Source organism: Ruditapes philippinarum, unplaced genomic scaffold (assembly GCF_026571515.1).
Source record: "Ruditapes philippinarum isolate M1 unplaced genomic scaffold, ASM2657151v2 ctg5117_1_1_1_1, whole genome shotgun sequence".
Taxonomy (NCBI): Eukaryota; Metazoa; Mollusca; class Bivalvia; order Venerida; family Veneridae; genus Ruditapes; species Ruditapes philippinarum.
The window spans coordinates 51,737-69,676 of record NW_026852718.1 but is presented as its reverse complement, the minus strand read 5'-3'; the positions used below and the strand labels follow the sequence as shown (position 1 = coordinate 69,676).

Below are 17,940 nucleotides of genomic sequence, written 5' to 3'. Positions count from 1 at the left end.
CTTTCGTCTGTATAGTTACAATTATTGAAATCAAAGAAAATAAAACTATACTAAAAACAAAAGCATTGTTTACAACAAACATGTTAAGAATGGTTATATTGTGTATATACATGTACATAGCAGTTTTCTTTAATCTAAGTGCATCAGATAGTGGCTGATCATGAATCACATTATTGACATATATTTACCCCTTTTTTATATTAAACAAGACGGTTGTTGAACAATTTGAGCCGCGTCACGACAAAACCAACATAGTGCGTTTGCGACCAGCATGGATCCAGACCAGCCTGCGCATCCGCGCAGTCTGATCAGGATCCATGCTGTTCGCTATCAGTTTCTCTAGTTGTAATAGGGTTGGTAAACGAACAGCATGGATCCTGATCAGACTGCGCGGATGCGCAGGCTGGTCTAGATCCACGCTGGTCGCAAACCCATTATGTTGGTTTTGTCGTGACGCGGCTCATTTCTCGTTTACGCTGACGTGAAAACGTCGATACGTTAGTAGCGACGTGTGTGGTTTACCACTTGTCAAATATATTTGTCGATTTTCTGACTTTAAAGTGTAAAATTGAAATATTGCACAATTTTGCAGATAAATTTAGCCTTTGTACTTTTTAAAGAAATTGCATTTCTGTTTGAATTACATACAGCTGTAGTAATAAATCACAATCATTTCCTTCATCAGCATGTCCTCATCATGTATATTATCATAAATGAGAATTTTCAATCATTTTGAAAAAATATAAATTTCTTGTCAGAAAAGAAAACTTTTAAGAGGATAGAATGATTATCCCTGTGGCGTAATGCAGATATGATTGTTTCAATTTTAACAATAAAACCAAGAAAAATAACAGACACTGAATCGTTTAATATTTTAAGTTATAAAACAATGAGTTAGATTTAAACTAAATTAATGTGCATTTCTTAGAATGCATTAAGACATTATATTGTGATGATTCATGAATTCGTTGACATACATGTAGAATTAACTAAGTGTTAACTTTTCACCTTTTTAAATATAAAAAAACAACCATCCTCAAAAAACAAACAAATAAACAAACAAACGAACGAACAAAAGAAAGAGCAATCAGGGACCGAACGAGAAAGCGAGCGGGCGAGCAGACGAGCGAGCAAACGAACAAATGAATGAATGAACGAACCATTTCCAACGTCGAACGAACGAACATACGGACGAACGAACGACCGACCGACCGACCGACCGACCGTACATGTAGGAGTAATATTTTATTACTATTTTTAATACAACGTCAAAAAAGATATTTTTCAAGAAATTGATCACTTTGTATACATGTATATACATTTTAATAATATTGCCTTGTTCTGATTTGATACTAAAACAACATTATCAATATTTCTTACATGTTTAAAAATATTGTTGTTCTTGGACATATACAAGATGTAACGATGACATTAGGCGGTTATTCATCTGAGAAGGTTCACGATCTCTCGCTATGTTGTGCTTTTTTCCATTTTCTTTATGATTGACAGACTACGTCTTTTAAATTGGTGCTAAAATCTTTGAAATTTGCCTTTCTATTTCTTTACACCAGATAAAGAAACATTTTATTTAACATTTAATATAATAGAATGACGCACTTAAAATAACGATTACTCTTTATCCTACATACTCACTCATATTGGCTTAAGATCTTATAGCTCTAAATATATTTTTATAAAGGTACATGTCCATAAAATAATGTGATTAATTGTATTCACGTTTTTTTTCATTTTTCTTTATAACATATAGCAATTTAAACGTTTTCCTGGAGCAATAAGATCGATTACATTCCATTTTTTTCACACTATGGGTTTGTAACCTAGATCCCATTATCATTAGCCATTTAGCACATTATTTTAAGGATATTACATGTTTGTGAAGTTGGCAGCCTGAAGTTAGCAGATTATCAGCCTAGAAAGCTACCAGGCAATAGTGTCATTTACTAGACATACGGAAATGGTCGAAACATTTTAATATCACTTTGTAAGGGCATTAAAACCATACTAGTAACTGATACATAAAAGATTTACATGTAGGCCTCTAAAAAGGTCCCTAATAGCCCAGCAAGCATACTCGTAACAGTCAAGCAGCTTAAATTAAGTTACAGATACGTACTGGACTTGTATACGGAAACGGTCGAAAGCTCAATATAATCACTTTCTCAGGAAAATATAAGCATATTTTGTATATAAAACTTTACTTTTAGAGCGCTGAATAGATACACTTTAATTAAAACTACAAGGCTCGATGAGCCAAAATAGTTCAAGAAAATCAAACTTGAGAAAAATGTACAAATATTTTAAGAAAAAAAAAAATGATTTAAGGTAGTACACCCTAATGCACTGTCTCCACTTTGAAGAGTATTCAAATAGGCTAAAATCACTGTAAAGTGTATTGAAACTGAGGGGGCGTGGGTTCAAACCCCAGAAGGGGCAATTTTTTTTCTTTCTTTTTTTTCTTTTTAACATTTTTTATTAATCTCACAGACCCCCTATGGAAGAAAAAAGTGTTTTATTTTAATTATATAATTATTGTAGGTATTTATTTACTAAATAATGCCAGATTTAATAGCAAATATGATACCAGATATTTTCAAACTTTAATAAAATAAAAACTAAACGGTAAAAGTATTTTATATTTTGCAAGACCAACCAATATACATTAAAGAAAATTTAGGCAAACTTTGAAAATAGCCCCTCATTTTGGAAAATTTTAGGGATATTTTAAATAAGGCTTTTTACATAGGGAAATTGTTAAATTAGTGTTAAAAGTGGGTGGGGTAGGGTTACATTTTTATACATAATAAAAACATTTCGTTTAAAAACAATCATTTTGCTTGTTTAATTTGTTACCTAAATGTCATTATTTATTTCTTAACAATGAGCAAAAGGAAAACAATTTTCATAATGATGATAGTATGAATTATTTAGAGTTTCCTCATTTCTGAAAAAATCCTTTTTAATGGCAAAGTTTTAGTTCATAAAAATGTCCATAACTCATAAATCACACGGTAAATTTTGTTTAAATTTTGCATACAGGTGACATTTAAGGCATATAACAGTCCTATGTTGTCAAATTTACAATTCCTTATAGTGCCCATTAGGGGTGTACTACCTTAAGACTCAAGTAATACTTTACATGTTATGTACGATTAATTACTAATTTTGCAGTATTTATCGCGATAGTTCTACTGCTTGCAGAACATTCGACAGGACATTGAAACATATCCGTGGTTAATTCACACACTTAAATGCATACATACTCATGTAAATGATCGAACAAAAATTGTTTACCCCCTCCCGGAAACTTACTTTCTTACTTTCGCTTACTGTACTTCCTTATTACAGATGAACATTAATATACATGTAGGTTTACTGTTCCAACTTCACAAAGTCAAAAATCAATCAAGTGTTATTTTTTTCATGATTGGTCAAACGTAATTTTACCGGTCAATTGCGATTAAATGATCAAGTTATATAGCTGGTCAAGTGTAATGTGATTGATCATGTGTGATGTGATTGATCAAATATGAATGATCAAATATCGAATATGACGTGATTGGTCAGATGTGATGCAACTGATCACGTGTGATCTTGATCAAGTGAAATGATTTGAAGTGTGATATGATCTTGATCACGTGTAATATGATTTGATTAAATGTGAAATGATTTGATCAAATGTAGTATGATCTTGATCAAGTGTGACATGATTTGATCACGTGTGATCTGATTTGGCCAAGTGTGATATGGATAATAGAGTGGGTAAATGAGATATGATTGATTAAATGTGATAAAAATTGATTTGTGGGCTATGTAGAAGTATAACACATAAATCATAACACATCATTGGGAAATGAATAGGACAATAACTGTATGAAAACGCCATCAAACTGTTGCATGTTACCTAAAATGACCATCACACCGTTTCATCCATAACAACAAAAAACCGATTTACAACGTTTTCCTCCCTTAAAAGTTGACGTTACTAGATAAAGTTAGCTAAAAACGTTGTCGTTAAAAGGATTTTACTTTTTTTTCAAAGACGCACATCGTTGTCGACATAACAAAACAATAAGTTATATGTCATAAAACTGATATTAAAATGATAATTTACGAAATACATGTATACTATAGCGTCCGTTGATCAGTTATTAATTTGCTTGACAGGCCGTAAAACTTTTATGTAACGACTTCGATCAAAACGTGATGAATGGGACGGTGTCTCTTTCGGGAAAAATGCACGACGTCATCAGAAGTGTATTGACAGCTGGAATAGACTTACGTTACGTTTTCCCATAATTAAACTTGTATGTGTACGCTTTAACGTTTAAAACTAGTTTTTATATTTGATTATTTGACTGACTTTTAAAATAAAATGCGTATATTATATGGAATTATTGCGGTGTTTTTAACTACTGAAATATGCGTAAATGCCGGCACAGTTTATAAAACAATTATAAAAAATGGAACTGGTAAGTAAATATTATTTTTTATATAATTGTAAAAAGGTAGATTTAAATGAAAAAAAACTTAAATTTTAACTTTTTCAAGTTTCACAGAATTTTATTTAAAAAATAATTGCGTTTTTATATTAAAAAAAGATTTTTTTTTATCATTTTCACATAATTTATGTATGATAAATAAAAGAGTTATTCATTTCATTTTCTTACGCTACATTATCAAAGATAATATATACAGAGAACCAACACATTGAAGCATTTTCTTTGCTTCTAATATTTAGTTGCATTCCATGCCTTTAATATATTTTTTAAAACTAATAATGTTATGATAAGAAATTCTATTTTTGTCACCATTTTTTACTAGATACTAGAGCGATTTTGATCATAACTCAGAAAAGAACATATATTTTACTTCACTTAAGTGTATCAAGGTAATTTTCATTAAAGAAAGAAAATACTTATATACATAATGTGACATGATACTTAGATAATTGCAAATTATCAAAAAATAATTATTTTGTAAACATAGCTTATTCATCAGTGATAAAAATTACGTATCAAAATGTGTCCTGAATTTAGTCAGTAACCCTACATTTTAGTATAAATTTGTTTCACTTTTTGTCACAATTTACTCTGTTTGAAATGCAACTTTCTTAAAATTGTGACACTAATTTGCAATTAAATTTTGTTTAACGGCAAATTTACTAATTGGACTTCTACTTCCTGATCATGGTAAATATTTAACAAGTCATTCATGAAATAGAGAACAGGATATGATCTTTTAACATGCGTACAAAATTGTCCTAATTTGCTACAGTGTTGGAGCAGTACCTCTAGATGCTTGCAAAAATCATGATCACAAAGTAGTAAAATATCGTCTTTTTTCCTTCGCCGATTCTTACATTAATCATTCAAGATCGTATATAAATCGGTGTTAAGAGATGAATTGGACGTTTTAAAGAGCATTTCGGCTGGTGCAAAGGCACGATTTTAGCATTTAATCATTCAAGCGCCTTGTCCGGTATATACCGGAATACGGTATTTAGTGTGGTGCTTCAACACATTCAATAAATCAAAGCACAGAAGGCGCTGAATTTGTTTGGGTCTCAGAATGTCAGAAAGGTGAAGGTTGTGAGATTATAAACCAGTTTATTTTTGTATAGTGCCACCAATGCTTTCCAGCATTTTAATTGTAGTAGATTGGCTATAAGACTAATTGCAACACTGATATTCAATCCAATGTTTATTTGACTTAAACAATTTGAAAAAAAAATGAGTTGCCTTAACTGGGATTTGAACTCCAGACCTCTCGCTTCCTAAGCGAGCGTGCAAACCCCTCGGCCACGGTGAAATTGTATGTTAACGGCCTGAAGAAAACCATATTATTCTAAATTAGGGTTTGTAACGACGCTACGCAATTGTAAATAATCATGGAGCTTACTATAAGAATGTATATTTATAAAGAATAAAACAATATTAGAAATCTTCGACCATTCGGGAACTATTTGTTATTTGACCATCTTTACGCAGTGATCTCCCCTGAATTTTTCGGCGTTAGTGTACATATAAAGGGAAGTAACCGCTTCAAAAAAGCGGACTACTTTCGGTTTTGCAATTAACAGCATCAGGGTCTGAAATTTCGCTACCATTATTTGTTTAGTCTGACGACCCAAACAAATAAAAACGATTTTTAAACTTAGTGCCTATATCGAAAATGTATTACGTCACAGTCATTAGTTTCATTTTTTTCATAGTATCACATTAAATAACTAATAAGCCCAAAATGGCAAGGGCGTCTAATTTGCCTCTGATTTTGCCTTGTTTCTGTTAATTTATACAAGTTTGCAAAGGTTTTAAGTCTGTAAGTTACCCATGAAGTATACATGTGACCAATGTGTTACCCATGAAGTATACATGTGACCAATGTGTTACCAATGACGTATACATGTGACCAATGTGTTACCCATGACGTATACATGTGACCAATGTGTTACCCATGACGTATACATGTGACCAATGTGTTACCCATGACGTATACATGTGACCAATGTATTACCCATGACGTATACATGTGACCAATGTGTTACCCATGACGTATACATGTGACCAATGTGTTACCCATGACGTATACATGTGACCAATGTGTTACCCATGACGTATACATGGGACCAATGTGTTACCCATGACGTATACATGTTACCAATGTGTTACCCATGACGTATACCTGTGACCAATGTGTTACCCATGACGTATACATGTGACCAATGTGTTACCCATGACGTATACATGTGACCAATGTGACCGTTACATTAAAAGGGCGTTGTTGTTGTTGTTACTACGATAAAACTGACTGATATAAACTTAAATTTGTTTTCAAAATTATATTTTTTAAATCAAAGTTTCATGACAGTTAAAGTATTTACATAATATATATATTTTATTTTTGAAAAAAGAAAATCCAAAATTCCTGTATAAGAGAAGTATGTTAGTATGTTTTCCTTCTTTGCGAGTGATGCATGCACCAAAATATTGGGAATCGGTTAAAATAGCTGTATTTTTTTACAGAACATTTTATTTTGTTTACGCACAATTATCTTGTGTTAAATAACAGAAAAATTCAATGTTAAATCTAAAATTATGGAAATAACATAATTTCAGTTTAAAATTTTATTTAGATATTTCATAAGATATAGCTTTATTAACCTATAATGAGTATTTCGTTATAAAATGAGGAATTTCTTTGACGAAAAGGATAAATTTCCATATTTCATTTTTTACTCGTTCTTTGATGTTATAACTTGTTTTATGAGAATCAAGCCAAGAACGGCTATACTAGAATATTAGATATGCTGGTTTCTATATCATTTACGACAAAAGTAGATACGTTCCGAAGTTGTTTAAGCGATATTTATATATATTATATGATATATAATATCGTTAATTATATACTACACTATATACTACATAAATCAACTGTAAATCAAAGAGAAAGATTAAATTTATTGTTATAAAGGAGTCGAAATAATAATTATATAAAAATGACTGACATAAATTGTTTTACATATTGATGGACAAACCTATAAAATAAAGACACAGAATTGTCAGAAAATATTGACCAATGATTTAACATTTCTTGTTAGACAAAACCGTGTTTAGTTTGTGACAGGTTGACAAATTGAGGTTGTCGCCTTCCCAGACATTTATTCACACGAGGTGATTAAATAATTAGTAAGAACCCCGGGGCTGTAGTATCACCCCTGGGGGCCTAGAGTTTGAACATTTTTCATATAGTCATTTGACTTATGAATGATTCGCTAGTTTAGGAACATTTCATGCATTCATCTTTCATCGAAAACGTAGTTTACATTTTCAAATAACATAACATATACATAACAAATAACTCATTTATGAAAAAGGATATCTTTAGAGTTGTACAACTACCAACAGCATTGCATAAAACAACATTTACATAAGTTTACTATAATTACCAAAATAACAACTAAAACATAATTGTTCAGTACTGGAATTCATCACAATCAACAATGAGTTAAAATATAAACAACTAAGGCTTACGAGTTATATTATTAACTCATACGTGTAACGCCAAACTAAATGTACATGTATATATGTTCAGACAAGAAGGGGAAACGTTTTTATAGTCATTGACCATCTTTTCATATGTTGATGGGCATTTGTTTCAATAACTTGAAACAATAAAAGCAAACAACCTATATAAAGCTGGTATTCTGATTCAAGAGCGTTACAATTACATTATTTACAAAAGTCTGAAAGGAGAATGACAGTGATTTAAACAAGAACTAAACAAGAACTGCCCTTTTATTAATTGGATTTAATATATTCTAAAATATGTTTGATTGAATATATCGAATTTTAATAGTTTTGAATTAATATACAAATCTGTTTTCTGATGAGAACAAATGTGGCCGTAACATATCATATAAACAATACTGATGACTGATTGTATTCTCACGTGTCACTTCAAAAACATGTATTGAAATTTCATTCAAAACACACAAACAAATATGATTGTAAAAAAGTCAATTTTCAATTAATTATTCTGCAACTTCATTTATTATGCAGAAATGCGACCTTTTTTGTCAAACAAGTTCATACCAATATGTCTTTGGTTGAAAAACGTGTTTTAGTTTTGTTCATTTTTAATATTTACGTAAGTAATCAATAATCATTAATTAGAAATAAAGTAATTGATTAAATATAAAAAAGACTTAAAGACCTGTCGTGACCTTATTTAAGTACAAATATTGACATGAAACTAGAAGATTATTTGTATCTATTTATGAAATTGATATCTCTTAGTAAGCAGATCTGGATTATAAAATTTAGTACTTTGAATTGAAACTTTATATTTAAAATAACGTAGGGATTTATTTAAAACTCCACACAATGCTAGACACCAGTGAGTGCGAAAGTAGAGAAACAAACCATTAGACATTTACAAAAGACCGGTGGTGGTATTTCATCTTCTTGAATTCTCGGGGTTCATCCTCACGAATTCACGATTTCAACTTCATGAATTTACGATTTCAACATACCTAATGCACGAATCCAAGATTTAAACTTCATGAAATCACGATTTCAACTTCACGAATACATAATTCCTACTTCACGATTTCAACTTCATGAATTCAAAATTTCAACTCCAAGATTAAAACTACATGAATTCGCGATTTCAATATACATAATGCACGAATTCAAGATTTTAACTTCATGAAATCACGATTTCAACTTGACGAATACATGATTCCGACTTCACGATTTAAACTTCATGAATTCACGATTTTAACTTCCAAGATTTCAACTACAAGAATTCGTGTAATCGTGAAGTTCAAAACGCGAATCGCGAAGTTAAATTCGTGAATTTGAAATCGTGAATAAATGAAGTTGAATAACCATTAAAATTTGAATTTGCAAAGTTAGGGTAATGAATGGTCTTTAAAACATTACAAGTCAATGAAAAAAAAATTAATCAAAATTCACAAGAGTTTAAAAATTGTTATAAATTTTTTAACCTTTGTGTTTTATATCAATACAAAAAGACAATTGTTCATATTTACCATAAATTTATCATGTGTTTTTACCAATATAAACATTAAACAAAAGGGCGGATACAATATTTACTGATACATGATTTTTAATAATGTGAATGCTATAAAAATTTATGATTTTATTTTATGTTCATAGATTTTGTTTTAATTAATTCGCATAAACGGTACCACAGTGAAAAGGCCACAATGTAGTTCAATCATATAAAAAGTATGTTGAGACAAACAACAATAACAACAACAACAACAACAACAACAACAACAAAATGCATAATTATCAGGAGCTGAAGCTTTAACATTACCCACTCCCTTCCTTAGACCCAAATATTTTCTTGTAATTAAAATATTTACATTATGATTGATTTATGAGTAAAATATTTACAAGGCTGATCTCAAAAATTGTCATCAGATAATCTTGTAATAATGTACCATGAACATGATCATTTGACGTTTAAACAGCTACATAGTGCTATTTCATACGAAAGACCGGTGGGGACATTTCAACGATTTAATTTTCGTGAATTTACAATTCTAACCGTTTCCAACATAGGAATTCACGAATTCACGATTTCATTTCAATTTTATGAATTCTAGAGTACAACCTGTAGAATTCACGATTTCAAATTCATGAATTCGAGTTTTCATCTTCGTGAAGTCGTGCATTATGTATGTTGAAATCGTGAATTCATGGAGTTGGAATTGTGAATTCGTGAAGTTTAAATCTTGAATTCGTGTGTTTTGTATGTTGAAATCGTGAATTCACGGAGTTGAAATCGTGAATTCGTGAGAATGAATCCGAGAATTCAAGAAGTTAAAATATCACCACCGGTCTTTCGTAATTTACTCTGAAAATCTGCTACTGTTACAAAATACGAAATGCATTTAGATCTAAGGGTTAAGGGATAGCAGAAAATTAAAGTAAGGCTTAGTTGATCAAATTGATGCAGACGACAGTGTTTGAATTATTCCGTAATGACCTAGTGATTGACAAAAAGGCTTTATGTGAATATGTTATTGAAACGTAGTGTTCTAAATTAGTAAAACAAAGTTTTTATCACAATTTGCCTGTAATAATTGTTCTGTGTGTGGTTTTAGGACCAGGAAGTTTGCATACCTTTGATATGTTAGTACCTTAGTCTTAAATACATATCAAGGTCTCATAAGATCAAACATAAATATTGCCTGAGGAATTCTGGTATTGAAGAAATATATAATAAATATATATATAAAAGACTGTCCTTCCTTAAAACATTAAAAACAATACCACTGATTACTACATGTACGCTTTCATCATATGACAATTCGTAATAATTATACATGTATGTACATGATTTTTACAGCAGACGACACATTGAATGAGCGAATTACATGTACATATCAATCCATCTTAACATTATTAGATCTACACATGTTAATACATATCAATGTTTTTAAAAATGTTAGATGTATTATGTTTCAAATCATAATACATGATGTCATAACATGACTGACCCTTTCACCTAACATGCACATACATTACGTGTAATCATTTATTTATGAAGAAACGAATGTCTTACATCATGTAAACACGATTTCTTTCGTCATTTTTTCCGTTTGAAATTGAGAAAAAAAAAACAAGAACAACACAGTAAACCACAATAAAGCACAATAGTCCAGTATCAGAAATTTTGTTAACACCAGTGGATTTTCAATGCGTCCTATATAAAAACCATATCAACATGTAAGAGCCGTCAAAGATGACACGTGCAAAGTTTTAAAGGCATATATCGTCTTTTTGTAATGCGCGAATATTGTCATATAAAGGGTAACCTTGAAAAGCAAAAACAACACCCCCATAACAAACAACAACACACAAACCAAACGACAATAACAATAAACTTCAAAAATAACATGAGGCAGGCAACTTAAAATTAACTGTTTTTTTATCATTACATTGCAGATTTTCAAACAGCCGTGTCATCTCCTAAATTTATTTGATGTAACGTTACATGTATGTGTTCCATAAAATAAAACTGCAAAATTAAAAATAAGAAACTTCTAACTTATTGAAATTGTGTTGTTTTCAATATATCGTTGAACGGTTCTCTTTGGTGGCTGATTTGGTACATTTCGCGTTGCGTTGTCGATAGCGATGACACAATTTATATCTTTATCGCCTTTTTGTCTTGTCGCTAGCTAGCAACAACACGACAAATCGCCAAACGGCGCGTTGTTGCGCTGTCGTTTTGTAGCTAGCGAAGCACGCCAAACGGCTCGTTGTCGTGTGGCGCGTTGTCGCGATGTCGACTGGCTTATGAGCCAATCCTTCGATTTGAACCGGGCGACAATGTGACAACGCACAAAATGTACCAAATAAGCCACTATACTTTACAGCTTTACTCCTAAGGATACCCTCCGTGCATTATGTCAAGCAGAAACCGATTAATACGAAAATTTTCTGAACATCACACGTCACACATATAGAACATAAACAATGGGGCCATTTTTAAGCAAATCAACCCACAGATGTTGAAAGAGTTGTCGTTCTATACTAAAATTGCAGTTTCATACAAAGTCTAGAATAATGCGACAATTTCCTTTGTATTATAATGATGCGATCAAAGGCAATAATTAAGCCTTTAAAAAAAATTAATCTTAACAGAGTTATCGCTCTTTCAATAGAAGGAAAGTTTTACATACATTTCAAATAATTATGTAAGTAATATAGCATAAATAAATCATTTTTATATTAAAGGCACATTTTGCCTTAGAAAATAATTTTAAATGTCCATCTTTAGAAAGGGTTATCATGAGTTTTATAGTATCTAAATGATGGTTTAAGAACATGCAAGATGCATCACCAGAAGAAAGTAGCACTGAAGGTGAAAGTATACCTGTTTGTACAAAAGTAGCTAAATGTAAACAAAGTAGTATTTTGACTTCCATACAAATTTTACTAAACCACTATAACTGTACTAACTGCCAAAAAGCAACAGAAGCAAACAAAAGTTGGGATAGATAATTTGCAATTGAATTACTTTTTTGAAAGTATAACAGGGCACAAAAAAGGGAGGGGGTTCTGAGAAATAGAATTAAAGAATTTCTAAGCCATAATGGACTTTCAAAAAAAGAAGAAACATTCAAAACACTCTTTAAAACTGAGGTCAAGAAGATTTTATTATACTTTGTTTTATATGATAACAGACGAATATTCTATTTTGCCTTTTCAGGACCTGTCCCACAACCGAATCAAACTGTTGTCGTACATTACACAGGTAAGTGAATTAAAAAGAAAATGATCAATAAGTCAATTAGTATTGAACAAAGCAATAACAATTATTCAAAGCCTTACAGTAATTTACTAAGCCATGAATATTTATGAAATATACGGTACAAAAGCATTTATGCGATGTCAATAAAATATTCTTGTTTTGTTTGGATTTCAATTATGTTTAAGAACTATGTTTTGTTTATACTCGTAAGTTACTTCCATTACGTCCATTTGTGCATTCTATATAATCTACCTGCCTTTAAAGACTGGCAATTACAAGTGAGAAAGGTGGTCGTAATAGATAAATGGTCTTAAAATATTGATATGTTATATGTAGCAAGTAAACCCCATGGGGGTGAACAAAAAAAACTTTAGAAAAAAAGTCTTAATCCCATGATTTACGGTATTTAGGCTCAGACAAATGAAATAATAAAAACACTTTTAAAATAACCATTAAAATAACCATTAAAATAACCATTATTACTCGGTTTATGTATAAAGTTTTTATATTATAGGAAAACTACAGACTGGTGAGCAGTTTGATTCATCCAGAGACAGAAATGAACCGTTCAAGTTCAAACTCGGCGCTGGTGAGGTCATTCGTGGTTGGGACGCCGGCGTCTCCTCGGTAAGTCAGATACAATTATATAATACAAAAAATATCAATTGATAGTATATATTAATATGCAAAAGAAATTTTACTAATACTTATATGTACTAACTAAGTTGCAGCTTTCAGAATATTTGAGAATTGACATGAATGTTAAATACCTTTATACCCGAAATTTCCAAGTTTATGGTGGATATTTCAAATTTAATTTTAAATAGTTAATGTACATTTGGAACATAATATTTAATATAAGAAGACCAAAGTGTGAGTTATAAAATGCACATGTGCAAGTCCCCCTTGGTTGACGTCTTGAATATATAAAGACCTAACCAATTTGAACTTTGGCAATCACAACGTTATGTTTTATAAGGAGATTTGATATATTTCAAACCTTGTAAAACACTTAAACTAATTTAACTTTTTAAGTTAATAACCAACATTTATATCTTTACTTTTAGATGCTTGTTGGTGAGAGGGCAGAGTTAGAAATAGCTCCGGAAGATGGATACGGTGCCGAGGGATACCCACCTGTATATCCTTTTAAAATATCAAATACTGTTAAGTTTTTACTTTAATTTGTCTAACAAGTGCTTTTTTGTTCTATCTTGATCTTCAACCTTACACTTAGTATGAGTCGCGTCATGAAAAAACCAACATAATGCGTTTGCGACCAGCATGGATCCAGACCAGCCTGCGCATCCGCGCAGTCTGATCAGGATCCATGTTGTTCGCTTACAAACCCTATTACAAGTAGAGAAACTGATAGCGAACAGCATGGATTCTGATCAGACTGCGCGGATGCGCAGGCTGGTCTTGATCCATGCTGGTCGCAAACCCACTATGTTGGTTTTGTCGTGACGCGGCTCATTTATGTATTCTTCAAATCTGTAAAATGCCTCCTATTATCCAGTCATAGACGTTATTTTTGAAGATAAAAGTCGTCTTTTTGACGGGTAGTGGACAATTATTCACGTCCGTAAACAAACTCATCCAAACCAAGCTGGCAATAGTTTTAATTGTTCCTTTTCTATGATTATCTGTCGTTTCTGACATCATCGGTTAAGTCGAAATTCCTATCACTGCATTTAAATGTAATAGACTGACAACAAGAGAAAATTTATTTCATAATCATCGTGAACTTATTTCCTTCCGGAAAAAGCCTACCATTTTTGTAATTGACTGGTATTGATGTTTTGCAATTTCTTTAAAAAAGTAACCTCTGTCAAATCTATTTTCCGAAGTTTTTCAGATACGATATGATATCAATTGAAATTATCCATAAACAAAATAGATTTTGACGAAATGCCGTCGATCATTATAAACAAAATTTTTCAAATGGAAATTATCTAAATAACGATTTAAATATAAAATGCTGAATGTATGAACCGAACAACTACTTTTTTTTCGCTAAACTGCAGTCTGTAGTAATAACTTTTTATTGTTAATAATGTTTGCTATCCTTAACATTTCACACTATCCCACCGTCAGCAACGCTGCTGTTTGACATTGAACTGTTAGCTATAGAAGGAGTGACACCGATGCCACTTCAACCGGCCTTCGGTGGTGTTACAGATGTCTTAACATCATCGTCTGCTTCTTCAGCAACCGGAAGCGGACAAACACCAGATGGTTTTGGCACTGCAAGCATGTTTGATACCCAAGGATTCACCTCAACTGGCCTAAACTCTCAAAGTTTCACACCACCGGACTTTTCATCTGGTGGACCTACAGGTACTTCTTCATCTTCTGGATCCGTTCCATCACTTGCTGACGCATTTTCGGCATCAATGTCCGGAAGAGGATCTACAAACTCATTTTCAAACCAGGGGTCAGCTTCTGCCATGGATGGACTATTTGATATGGGCAGAGGTAACGCTAATGACGCCATTTTTGGGGCGTCCCAAGGATCATTTTCTTCAAGTGGTGGAACAGGTTCGTCACCAGGATTTCCTAGTAGCTCAGATAATTCTCAAAATGCTCCTTTCGGGGCTCAATCTGATTCAAGATTTGGAGGTATGACTTCAGGGGGTAGCCAAATGACAAACAGTAGATTTCCTGACACTCGAATTCCCGGGTTTGATATGTCTGGCGCGAGTGCTACAGACTTTAATTTTGATAGTGCATCTGGTGGTGCAGGTGGTTTTTCAACACCTGACCGCTCAGGTCGATTTGGGCCTACTAATGGAGGAAGAGGAGATATTTTATCACCTGAGTTTTCATCTCCACAGTTTGGTGGCGGATCGTCTTCTGTAATGGGAGCTGACACTATGTTTCCTCGCCAGAACATGGGACCACAACAAAGTTTTGCAGCACCGTCTTCTACCTCAAGAACTGATTCACGTGACTTTGGAAGCTCTATGTCTGTCACATCACGTGATGCATCCAGAATGAACCAATTCGGTATGGACAGAGGGTCTCTTAGAGGAGATAGAGGATCAGGATCAGATCTAGGAGGACAAATGGCATCACCTTTTGGAAGTGGAATGGGTGGAAGTAGATCTGATATGGGTACGGGAATGGGTTTGAGTATGGGGAGTAGAATGACTTCTATGTCTGGTACAGGAGGTGGACTAGGTATGGTAGGCTCTAGTTCAGAACGAATGGGCTTAGGGATGGACAGAGGAATGACTCAAATGTCAGACATGGGTGCTGGGATGAGAGGTGGAATGAGGACTGGTAGTTCTGGGCAAGATATGTCTGGTGGTTTTGGCTCAGATATGAGCGGAAGAACGTTTGGTAATGATATGGGAATGGGCCCCCAAGGAACTGATACGAGTAGAATGGGACAACAAATGAGAGGAGGGACATCTCCTATGAGAGGTATGGGAGGCAGTACCGGAATGACCGGGTCCGGAATGGCAGGTAGAATGGGAACTGGTATGGACAACAGAATGTCACCACTGAGTGATATGACAAGTATGGGTGGAAGACCAAGTGGTATTGGAGGTAGTATTGGTTCAACAGGACCTGAATTTGGACCTGGTTTAGGTGGAAGGATGACTGGAATGGGGGATGGGATGTCTGGTATGGGTAGAGATATGTCTGCTATGGGTGGTATGGGAGGAGGTAGGTCTGAAATAAGAGGTGGAATGTCTGGCATGGGAGGAGCTATGGCTGGTATGGGAGGTACAATGCCTGGCATGGGAGGTGCAATGCCTGGTATGGGTGGTGCAATGCCGGGCATGGGTGGTACAATGCCAGGTATGGGGGTAGCTGGGCCGGGTATCGGTATGTCTGGAATGGGAGGTGGAGCAACAGGCATGAGAGGAGAGATTTCTGGTATGGAAGAAGCGATGTCTGGCCCTGGAGGTGCAATGGCTGGTATGGGTGGGTCAATGCCTGGAAGGGGAGGTGTAATGCCGGGCATGGGAGGCCCGCGCTCTGACATGACGGGACGAGGCGGATTTATGGGCGGAGCTAGAGGAATGAGTGGTCCCGGTTTCGATAGAAGTCGAATGGGTGTTGGTGGCTCTTCAATGGGAGATCCTAGAATGGGCCCAGGATTTGGTCCAGGTCGCATGGGAATGGGACCCAGGCCGGGTGCAATGATTGGGGGTCCAGGTATGAGACCAGGACCTGGTCCAATGAGTGGCCCGATGGGCCCTGGAATGATGCCACCGTTTATGAGGCGGAGAATGCCGCCGTTTATGGGCAGAGGCCCAATGGGGCGGGGAATGATGGGTTTTAGAAGACGGAGATAACATTATAATTAACAATCAAAATTAGGAGGAAAACCTGATCTCCAATGTAAATTTGAATCGTTTAAAGGGTAATAACTATGTCAGCTTTAATAAAATGGTTTAATGTACAAGTTTTAATATTGTGCACACTACGAAAATGAGTGTATTAAAAATATCTGTATAATATTGTTAAATGTCAAAAGCCCCTCCCACTTTCCCTTTCTTTAGAAATGTATTTATCATACTGAAATATTATTAAAAATCTATTAACATGTTGATGGCTGATGAGAAATTTGCGCATGCGCAAAGAAAACATTTTATAATGCACCTGCTAGTATGACACAAATTTGATTAATTTAACATAAGCTGCAAAATATTGGTAGGCATTAGATTAGGATGGGAATGCGATGTGGCGTGTCATGTGTAAGCCCCTGGTTTAACAGGAAGTTCTATGAGCATGTATCCGTCCGCCTTTTCTAGTCACAATTCTTCTGTGACAATACGAATTTCAATGACAATATTTACTTACGATAAATTCTAGATTAAATCTAGTTATAGTTCCTGAAGAGTTTCCTCGAAATGTAGTTATGGTCCTTGTATATAAAATTATATTTCACAGAGAATTGATGAAACGTGTCAAATGAAATATGACAATGATATTTATGATATCTATTTTTTGATATATTAGATAGGCAATTTTATATAAACAAAGATGTTTTTATAAAAGTCATTGGTTTAACAAATGTAAATTGAACTTTGTATGGTGTACATATTTGCCATGAATTACTTGTTTAATTTGTTTAATGTCTTTTACCTAGTATATAACAAATGGATAAAA

At 33.5% G+C, this 17,940-nt stretch overlaps 1 protein-coding gene across 1 annotated transcript; it reads left to right on the top strand.

Moving 5' to 3' along the window:
- Positions 1-4,218: 4,218 nt before the first annotated feature.
- Positions 4,219-17,286, top strand: LOC132722217 (uncharacterized PE-PGRS family protein PE_PGRS54-like). Its single transcript, XM_060706669.1, has 5 exons — positions 4,219-4,490; positions 12,772-12,816; positions 13,328-13,440; positions 13,881-13,954; positions 14,897-17,286. The coding sequence occupies exons 1-5, from the start codon at positions 4,394-4,396 to the stop codon at positions 17,121-17,123; spliced, it is 2,556 nt and encodes an 851-aa protein (XP_060562652.1). The 5' UTR covers positions 4,219-4,393; the 3' UTR covers positions 17,124-17,286.
- The last annotated feature ends 654 nt before the right edge of the window (positions 17,287-17,940 follow it).

Coding starts and splice junctions, on each gene's coding strand:
- LOC132722217 (XM_060706669.1), top strand. CDS start 4,394: ATGCGTATATTATATGGAATTATTGCGGTGTTTTTAACTACTGAAATA. Junction 4,491..12,771: donor AATTATAAAAAATGGAACTG/GTAAGTAAATAT, acceptor TTGCCTTTTCAG/GACCTGTCCCACAACCGAAT. Junction 13,441..13,880: donor GGGACGCCGGCGTCTCCTCG/GTAAGTCAGATA, acceptor CTTTACTTTTAG/ATGCTTGTTGGTGAGAGGGC.